Source organism: Galeopterus variegatus, unplaced genomic scaffold, assembly GCF_000696425.1.
Source record: "Galeopterus variegatus unplaced genomic scaffold, G_variegatus-3.0.2 Scaffold227, whole genome shotgun sequence".
In the NCBI taxonomy this organism is placed as follows: Eukaryota; Metazoa; Chordata; class Mammalia; order Dermoptera; family Cynocephalidae; genus Galeopterus; species Galeopterus variegatus.
The window spans coordinates 543,646-554,306 of NW_007726338.1; the positions used below are offsets into that span (position 1 = coordinate 543,646).

The following is a 10,661-nucleotide window of genomic DNA, read 5'->3' on the forward strand; positions in this document are numbered from 1 at the left end:
CCGAGCCGGCCCCACGGCCCAGCCAGCTTCCGGCAGCTACCCCGCGCCGGAGCGCGCCGCCCCACGTGATCCCGCCCCACGCCCCGCCTCCGCTGCGCTGGCGTCACCGGCCGGCCTTGCAAGACCTTCTCGCCATTGGTCCCTGCGGAGCGGAGGCCTACTATTGGTTGAGGCTAGGAAAGGGGGCGGGCAATTATGTGCGTGCGGCTGGAGTAGCTGTGACCGGGTCCTAGCGCCGAGCCGGACCATCTTGAGGATAAACCGAACCAGAGGCCGGAAGCTCTCGGAAGTCACATGGTGCCCCGGCCTCGCGAGTGATTGGTTTGGCTGGACTCGAATGGTGCTGCTGTGATTGCTGAATTGTCTGGGCAGGTAAAAAGAACGCGATTTTTTTTCCCCCCGGCATGGTCTGTGTCGTCTCCTCCTCTTGCAGTCTTAGAGCGTTTTGTGCTGTGCGTTGGCTGCAAGAGTGAAAAGCACTCGAGGTGTTGTATCTGAGTTGCACCTGCCTGCTTCCAGTGCAAGCAGACGCTCCCCTTCATGCATTTTGGTGCAATCATGTCACGGCCTGGGGGCGCAACTTAGAACATCGCAAGCCTCGAAAAGTCTCTGTGTGATCCTTCATAGGGATGTGGTGGGATGTATTTAAGCAGAGGGTTAAAAGGCGTTCAGATGCATCGGTCATTCAGATGCATCCCGCGTGCAAAGATTTATTCCAGATTTCTCTATTGGAATAATTATGTACGGCCTGCTTCCAAGAGAGCATCTGAAATTCCTTCAAAAGCTAGCATCCGAAAGTAGTGTTGGGCATTTCATTTAGGAGGCCGTGTCAAATTTGCGGGTGGAAATTTGGGGATACTGTATTTTAATTTCCCAAGTATTTGCACGTGTTGGAGGATAATTGCAAGAGGGCATTAGGCTGAGATTGCAAGTTTTAAAAAAATATTTATGTAGTGAGCTTCTCTTTGTATATGAAGACGGTGCTGCTGACCCATTTCTTAGCCGATTTTCCAAGAGAAAGGAGGCTTAGGTGGTGGGTTGTTTCTCAGATCAGTGCCCCGAGTATTGGGATCAGGAAGTCATTCAACAGCCAGTTGTGGTGCCCTGAACTAAGAGTCAGATGCCATGTTTGGTCCCAGTGCAAGAAAATATTCAAGGCTGAACCTATTCATGGGAAGTCTATGTCCTTTATTTCTTCCCTAGGGTGAAAGGTGGGACAGGGAGCAAGAGATGTAGAAGAAGTAATTGGGAGACCCATAGACGTTTTATTCATTGCATACTTATTAAGTGCTACTCTGTGCCAGGCGGTATTTTAGATGCTGAGGTAGAAGGGTGAACCAGGTAGACAGGATCCCTGCTTTTGTGACATTCACATTCTTAACGAGGGACAGGTCATGTAAATAAATAAGTAAAATGTAAATAAGTGCTGTGAAGAATATAAAACAGGGCAATGTTATGGGAAGTCATGAGGGTGAGAAGAGAAGGCTTCTGGGAGGAGATAACATTTGACCTGAGGGAGCTAGCTATGCAACGTTCAGAGGGAACAACATTCCAGGGTGAAGGGACAGCAAGTACAAAGACTCTGAGGCAGGGACAAGCTCATATATTAGAGGAACAGAAGAGTCATGGTGAGTGGAGGGGAGTGATAGAAGGGAAAGAGGAAGGAAATGATGTTGGAAAGAGGTGAGGCTACATCAAGGAGGACCTGTAGGCTGTGGACAGAGCTTGGATTTTGTTCTGATTGCAATGGGAAGCCATTGTGGGCTGTAAAACATATTTTCTGTGTTCCCCAAATAGGACTCATAGTTTGACCACAGGACAAAATAAATTAAGATTATCACCATCCTTAAGTGTCTCAAAGAGGGATCAATAAGAAGCTGCCCAGAGATACTGAGCAGATGGAATCATCTGCTTATAGCTATCAGGGATGCCTCAAGACTTATTATCAGATTCAAGGCATTCCATGCACTCTTCACCCAAGTATTCTGTTCTATCCAGGGTTTAGAGCCTCTGGTGAGCTCCCCTGACCTGTGCATCCCTTTGGAGAGGAAGAAGAGGGAGAGGCCTGCTGTCTCTGGGAACTGGTGCTTACCTCCCCATCAGGAGTCCTGAATGCGTACCTCGTGTGTTGTTAACATGGAGTTCTGAAGTCCATGTGGCTCCTCACAGTGAACCAGGTGACATGTTTCCATGAGAATTCACATATTCATTACCACTTTATTAAATGTGAGAGCTGGAAGGAAGCTTTGGGTTTGACCATTCCACCTCATCCCATTTAACATATGAGAATTTGAAGCCACAGAGAGGTTACTGATTTGTCCAGGGTCACACAGCAAGCATGCAGCATCAGTCCAGAATCCACATCTCCTAACACCAGTTCACTTCTCACTCCATCTCATCCAGCACCTCTCTGCTGCACAGGTCACCATGAGGATTGCCTCCACCTCTCAGCTTCATCTGTGAAATGGGATGATAACAATTTCCTCATGGGATTGAATGTTGAATTGAGGATTGAATGGAGTAAAAGATTGAAACATGGTTTGGAATATGTCAGTGAGCTCTAGGGATGTAAGATCCGGGTAGTAAATACTCGTTACAGTTACCTTGGCAAGCTGACAGGCAATGGGAGTGTTTGGAGACTCTGGCTCACCCATGTGTTGGCTTTCAGGTGTTAAGGAAAATGCAGAGACGCCACAGCAGCAACACGGATAACGTTCCACCTGAAAGGTAGGCATCCCCTGGTTTTGTTCCATCTGAGGGCTCTCAGACTTAGTTGTTAGAGTCATAAAGGAGATCCAATTGGAAAGCATTTTGCACAGTGATGGCTTTATACTAAATTCTCAAGGCATAATAACTGGCTATCGCTTTTATGGTAATTCTCACCAGTGTGACAGATGATTTACTTTACTCGTTGTATCAATGATTGTACCAATGGGATTTTAATTTATAGAGATATCTTAATCCACTTGGGCTGCGGTAACAATAATACCATAGACTGGGTGACTTTAACAACAAACATTTATTTCTCACAGTTCTGGAGGCTGGGAAGTCCAAGATCAAAGCAATGGCAGAGTTGGTGTCTGATGAGGACCTGCTTCCTGATTCGTAGATGGTTGTTTTCTAGCTGTGTCCTCACATGGTGCAGGAGTGAGAGAGCTCTCTGTGACCTTTTTTATAAGAGAACTACACTAATCCCATTCATGAAGGCTGTACCCTCAAGACCTAATCACTTCCCAAAGGCCCAACCTCCTAATACCATCACATTGGGGGTTAGGATGTCAATATATGAATCTGGAGGGGACACAAACATTCACCATCACACTGAGTAACAACATGGAGGGGCCAATGACAGTGGAAGATGATTTTTATTGCTTACATTTCCCAAGAGGAGGGAACACACCACACCACACAGGGCCATGTGTGGAAGCACCAGTGTTGGTCAGCAGGCAGAAAGGAGCAAGGAAAGAGCAGAGGCCACAGCTTGATTGTGTTTTCCACAGGAAAGACAGGGCAGGGCAAGGCAGGGGAAACAGCTTAGGATTGGCTAGTTTGAGTAATGTCGGTAGGCTCTGGGGTGTAAGGGTGGTCTCTGATTATGTGGTGTCTGGCCCTGGTGATTTAGGGCAGGGGAAATATTGGCTGTGTGAAAGTTAGATAAAGGAGGTGGTTGGGGTATGGGCTCTGGATCACAGAGGGGATGTAAACAACTGTGGCTATTAGTGTGACCCTGTGTTGTGGTTTGAATGTCCCCCCAAATTCATGTTAGAACTTAACCTCCAATACAGTGGTGGAAGGTGGGGCCTTTAAGAAGTGACTGGATCAAAAGGACCATGCCTTCCTGAGTGGATTGATCCACTCATGCAGTAATGGGTTGATGGTTTAATGGGTGGTCGTGGATGTGGCTTTATAAGGAGAGCCAGTGAGAAGGTCAATACCCTCGCTCTTGCCATTCTCTCACCATGCAATATCCTGCTCGCCAGGGGACCCTGTAGAGAGTTCCCAGCCAGAAGAAGGCCCTCACTAGATGCACCCCCTAGGCCATGGACTTCCCTGCCTACAAACTGGAAAAAATTAATTTCATTTTCTTGTAAATTACCCATTTTCAGGTATTCTGTTGTAAGCAACAGAGAAGGACTAATACACTCTGTGATTAATGGATGCCAAACAGACAAATACAGAATCTAAAAAACACAGTTAAAAACACTCATGAGCTAGAATTTCTATCTACTTAAACCCAAGGGAGTGCACAACATGGGGGCCTGTTCTCAGGCAGTGTCTCCCAGCCCAACCCCCACCCCCTTGCTAGCACATACGTCCAAGGAGCAGGCAGACAAGTTTTTCTTCCCTCACATCCCATTCTGGGTCCCCTGCAACTCCAGCGTTGGCTGCAAAATCACAAATAATATCTACCAGTCCCAACATTGGACCAAGTTTTGTATCAAGCCTGACTCTTCTGCAGGGAGGAGCATTGGCCATAAGTCACACAACCCTTGGCCAAAATCCCAGCTCATCCACTTCCTATTATAGTGCCTTTGTCAAGAGACTTCACCCCTCGGTCTCAGTTTCTCCATCCATAAATGGCAGATAAAACTCAGCGTTGCTTATGAATGAAGGAATGAGTGTAACAGTGCACAAACACAGCATCCAGCTTAGAATAAGTGTGCCTGTTGGAGCTTTTGCAGCCTCTGAAGACAGCATTGCCATCTGCTCTCAAGTGAACCATGAGATCTTTTGGGGGCAGAGATCACAACAGAAAAATAACAGCCAGTGTGTATTGAGTGCTTACTCTCTGCCACCTTCACGTTAGCCCAATGAGGTCAGGACTATTCTTATACCCATTTTACAGATGAGGAAGCTGAGGCTCAGGGACGGAAAATCAATTTTGACACACCACATTTCGGCTGCTTCCTATCTGGGTGAATCCACTTCTCTTCCTGGGCTGCATCAAGCTCTTGCCCTTAAGTGGTTAAGTTGGAAGTGCAGCCTCTGTCCCCCCAAGGAATATTCTTTCCCGTTTAAGCTGAAATCCCGGTTGGATGCAGTGGAGAGGCCCAGGGAAGGGAGGCCAGCTATAAAAAGCCCCTCAGTGGGTTGAGACTTCCCTGGTTGTATTGGAAGCCCCCTGAGCCCAGTAAACTCAGAGTGCTGGTGAGCTCAAGAGGCCAGGGAGGGCTTTCCAGGGTCTCAAGGGGCAGCAGAGGAGAAAGAGTGGCCTCCACATGGGCAAATATGGGCACCTGCCAGGACTCTTACTTTCTGAGCTCAGCTTCTTGAAGTGTAGAAAAAGCTCAAGACCCCTTAAGGATCATAGCCATGGTGTTTGTTGTTGTTGTCATTATTAATATTGCCATTATTATTATCCAGAGGCCAAGGGAGGAGGACCACACATTTCCTGGGCCTTTGGAGCTGGCAAGGATGCAGCCTGGTGGGGGAGGGGGAGAAGGTGGCCATCTTCAAGTTTTGTCGCTTGCACCAGGTTTATAATAACACACCCTTAGGCCCAATTTGTGAGGCCAGAGAAACCAACCCTGAGACTTCTCCAGACCAGCATGCCCCCTGCTGTGTTTCACAGGTGTTCTGCAAGGTGGTAATCAGTTTTCCGTGGATAAAAAGAATTCCGTGGTTGAATAAATCTGGGCAAACACCAGCTTTAAACAGTGTTAATTTTTCTCTATTGCAGCCTTGTCAAAGCCTTTAGTATGCTCATTCATTCATTCCCTCAAACACCACTCATTGAGCATGTTCTATGTGCCAGGTACATCTTGCCAGGTGGTAGAAATACAGTGGGGGGCAAACAGGTATGGTCTTTGACCTCATGGAGCACTGGTTCACAGCACTGACTGCACGTTAGAGTCACCTGGCAACTCTGAAGAACTCAAGATGCTGGAGCCACCCCCAAAGACTTCTATTCAATTGGTCTACAATGGGACCGGAGCACCTGGATTTTTCAGAAGCTCCCACAAGTGATTATAACGTGAGGCCAGGGTCAAGATCAAGAGCCACAGGTCTCAAGGGAAAGATAAGCAGCAAAATGACAACTGTCATCCATCTGTGCAGGTGTGGTTAGCGTGCAGTGAGAACAAGAAGCAGGGCACTGCCATTGTCTGGTAGGTAGGGGAGACTCCACCAAGGAAGAGAGATTGTAGCTGAAATCTGATGGAAGAGTGTATGTTACCTAAGTAGGATGGGGTGGAAAATTTGGGGGGACATCTCAGTGAAGGTGACGACCTATAAAAAGGAGCCTTTGAGTAGTGAGAAAGGGGCACATGATGAGACTGGAGTTTGGGGCCAGATAATCCAGGGCCTTTGGCACCTTCATCTCTCTGAGCCTCAGTTCCTTTATCTGTAAAATGAGAATGACATAAATATCTATCTGTAGGGCTTATCTGAGACTGCGGGAAGGAGTGCCGAATGGGAATCCCCTGGAGGGCTTTTAGTGGGAGAGTGAAATAATCAAATATATGTTTTTTTAAATGCACCCTGGCCTCTGAGTGGAGGTCTCTGAGTGGATTATACAGGATCGAGTGTGAAAGCTGCATAAAACCTCCCCGCAGCCTCCCTCCTGCTGCTACTTGGTGACTGGATGATGTCTAGCATACATTAAGCATCTACTGTGTGCCCTGGGTCATGGGGTCCAGAGGGTGAGTGAAACTCAGCTCTTGCTTTCAGTAAGCTCATGATGTATTTGGAAAGCTTTAGGGTCCGTGGAGGTGCCTCGGGGTCCCACCCCAGAGTGAGAGAAGTGGGAGGGCTCTTCGCCCTCCCTCCTCCTCCTCAACATGTGCACATCGAGCAAATCAGCTCCACTGTGTCTGTGGTGCAGACTGAGTTTCCACATAGGGATTCCATTTGCAAAGGGTATAAGCTCAAGAGAAGAAACGTGGCAGCCAGAACTCTGGGATCTCTGTTCCTCCAGGAATGGCTCTGAAAGAGCCACCAAATCCTTTGCCTGGTTCCAACCCAAGAGGCCTGTGCTTGGAACTAGAAAAAGCAATTTTGCTCTGGAGGTCTTCCATAGGGACTAGAGTTAGTTCCCATTGTATTGAGCACCTATTGTGTGTCAGGTACATTTCCAAGGGTATTTTGAATTTGATCCCACCAGGAATTCTATGCTTGAATGGTATTTTTTGCCCATTTTTCAGGTGCAGAGATTGGGGTTCAAATGTGGGCATCTCTACTAAGTCTTTCCATTACTGTCTGCTGCCCACCAAATACCAGCTGTACCAAGGCTCGCCCCTCTGGGGAACTGGGAGTCATTAAACTTGAAGATTCCAGAGCCAGAGGTCCTTGGGTTCCTGAGGTTATTCTAGAATCATAGAACTCTGCATTCCCTTTCCAGCGAAGTATAGTGTTTAAGAACGTGGGCTCTGGAGTGACACTGCCTGGATTTGAATCCCCCTGCTCCATCCCTTACCAGCTATGCGGCTCTGGATAAGTAACTTTCTCTCTCTGTGTCTGTTTCTTTATCTGTAAAATGGGGATATTACTAGCACCTAATTCACAAGGTTGATAGGATTTCACCGTTGATCAATGTAAAACACTTAGAAAAAGTGTCTGACACATAGTTAAGTTTTCAATAAAGGTTATGATTCTATTGCTATTAGTATTTGTATTAGTCTGCTAGAGCTGCCATGTACCGCAGGTTGGGTGCCTTAAACAACAGAAATTTCTTTTCTTACAATTCTAGAGGCTGGAAGCCTAAAGTCAAGGTGTCAGTAGGGATGGTTTCTTTTGAGGCCTCTCTCCTTGGCTCGCAATTGGCTGTCTTCTCCCTGTGTCTTCACACAGTTGTCCCTCTGTACCTGTCTGTGTCCAAATCTCCTCATTTATAAGGACACCAAACCTATTGGATTAGTGCCTACCCCAGTGACCTCATTTTAACTTTGTAACCTCTTTGAAGACCCTCTCTCTAAATAAGGTTACGTTCTGGGGTGCTGGGGGTTAGGACTTTTACACAGGAATTTGAGGGAAACACAGTTCAGCCCATAACATCACTGGTAGTATTTGTCCCCCATCCTCTGCTGGGGTTCTGTCTTTCTAGCCACCTGACTTGGGCGGGTTTCTCTTCCCTTGTCACCAGAAGTCGCAGCCAGGCGCTCAGCTCCGAGGCCAGTGTGGACGAAGGCGGGGTCTTTGAGAGCCTGAAGGCAGAAACAGCCTCCTCACCCACGCTCTTCTCCGGCTTGACAGGCAACCTTCCTGCCAGCCCGTTCCCAACCAGCCTGGTGCTGGGGTCCTCTGCCAGCGGTGGGGACGTGTTCATCCAGATGCCGGGGTCCAGGGAGGAAGGAGGGGGCCGGGGCGAGGGGGGCACCTACCACCACCGCCAGCCCCACCACCACTTCCACCATGGTGGCCACCGTGGGAGCTCCCTGCTGCAGCACGTGGGTGGGGACCACCGAGGACACTCGGAGGAGGGGGGTGATGAGCAGCCAGGGACACCTGCCCCTGCCCTGTCTGAGCTGAAGGCTGTGATCTGCTGGCTCCAGAAGGGACTCCCCTTCATCCTGATCCTCCTGGCCAAAGTGTGCTTCCAGCATAAGCTCGGTGAGTCCTTGGGGATGTGGTGTCCTAGCCTGCGGCTTCAAACATGGAGCCCCCACAGCCCGTGGGGTGAGGGGCTCTTCATCCAAGATGCCAGGGGAAGGAAGGAGAGGCCAGCAGGGTGCAAAGTGCTTAAGGGTGTGGAATTCTGAGTCAGACCTGGGTTCAAATCCTGGCCAACTCGCTGTGTGACTTTGGGCAAGTCACCTGGCTTCTCTGAGCCTCAGTTTCCTCATCTGTCCAATGGGGGTTGTGATACAAACTTCCTCAGCTTTTTTCTTGATGTGAAGGAGTAACGTGTAATAATGAAGAGCTCAGACTGCTTGTGTCTGAACCGCAGCTCTGTCCCTTACTAGCTGTGTGGTGCTGGGTACATTACTTAACCTCTCTGTGCCTCAGTTCCATCATCTGTACATTGGGGGTTATGACAGTATATACTTCATGGATGGCAGTGAGGTTGAACTTGAGTTAATATGTGTGAAGCAGTTTGGACAGTGCCTGGCAGAGAGTCAGTGCTTTGCAAGTACAGATTGTTATTTTTATTTTACTCATTATTAACACACATTAAAATACTTAACATAGAGCCTGGCACATAGCAAGTGCTCAGTAAATGCTACCTGTTGTTGTTATTAGGATGTTAGACAATGATTCATAAAGTGCCTAGCCTTGTGCCTGACACATACTTAACATGCAATAAATGGTCTGTGTTTACTGTTATTATTATTATTGTTGTTGTTGTTTCTTACTGTTGTTAGATCATGATGTTGCCGCGTCCTGCCGGGCTCGTAGGGTATTGTGTTTGTCCTACGGTAGGAGTGAGGATAAGAATTATCTCATGGCCTACCACTTCCCCTAAGGAAACATCTGGAAGGGATTAGGCTGTCCTTTGTTTCTTATTTTCCCCTCTTTGTGAGCTCAGGCAACTGGGACCACTCCGCCTTCCTTGCTGGGGCGCTACCATACAAGCCCCTCCCTTTTTACCCCTAGACACAGAAGCCAGCATGATCCCTCTTACCCTGAAATCTGGCAAACTCACAGCTAAGTTTTATTCTCCAGTATGCTTATTTTCTTTTTCATTGGCAGATTTTTTGTTTTTTGTTTTTTGGGTTTTTTTTTCATCAAAGAAGACAGTAGAAAAAAGGATTGGGGAGTTACTGGTTCTTATTTTCTATGTTTTCAATGAAGAAATGTATCTTTTTCAAAGTAGATCTGGAGAAATACCTAGAGTGCACATACTATCAAAAAAGTAAACAAACTCCAAACACATTGTGTCAAAGCAGAATCCTGTCTACAAGTTACAAAAAGTAGGATTTGAAAATCATTATTCTGGGAGAATTCCAAGATGTTAGCTTTGCAAACAGTGACAATTAAATGAGTTGTGGATTAAATTCAATTCCATTCTCCCATCTGGGTCATGTTTTCCTGTTAGCTGGGATTTTTTTTCCCCTTTAACATGAAACTTTTATTCCTTATGTCATTGTGTTCTTTTTCCATGTATGCTTTTATTACAAATAACACACCTCAGATTCTTTTTGAAAGTAGAAATAATAGGCGCCATTCAGTAACTGCTAGAGATTGTGTTCTATAAGCATTATCCCAGGACGAGGTAAGTACTGTTATTCTGTCCATTTTGCAGAGGAAACTGGGGCTCAGAGAGGTGCAGCAACTTGCCCAAGCTCACACAGAGAGGAGGTAGCAGAGCCAGGATTTGAACCCAGGTCTTACCAGACTGTACAGCCCATTCTCCTAGCTCAGTGCTGTAAAATATCTCCACCATGGCCTAAATCCTGTCCCTAAATCAGAGGCATATAGTCAGAATGGCTCAGGGTTCCCAATGATTTACATGACATCCTAAATCCCCCAGAAGTGGGATTTTCTCTCTCTTCTGTGGTTAGCCTGTCAACTCCAAGGGGAACAGGGATGTGACTTTTTCCGGAGTTGCTCATGGTCCTGGGATGGGCCTGATGAGTCTGAGTGGGTGGTATTGAACCCTCCTCTGTCCCACAGGCATCGCTGTGTGCATCGGGATGGCCAGCACCTTCGCCTATGCCAACTCCACACTCCGAGAACAGGTCTCTCTCAAGGTGAGTCACCTGGCCAATCAGTCTCCTGTTTCT

The 10,661-nt window shown here is 47.4% G+C and overlaps 1 protein-coding gene across 1 annotated transcript in view; it reads left to right on the plus strand.

Moving 5' to 3' along the window:
- Positions 1-8,140: 8,140 nt before the first annotated feature.
- RNFT2 (ring finger protein, transmembrane 2) overlaps positions 8,141-10,661 on the plus strand; it is a 63,275-nt gene continuing 60,754 nt past the window's right edge. The window contains exons 1-2 of the mRNA XM_008566165.1: positions 8,141-8,547; positions 10,552-10,628. Coding sequence (XP_008564387.1) covers positions 8,268-8,547; positions 10,552-10,628 — 357 coding nt within the window. The 5' untranslated portion in view covers positions 8,141-8,267. The remainder of the gene's footprint in view (positions 8,548-10,551; positions 10,629-10,661) is intronic.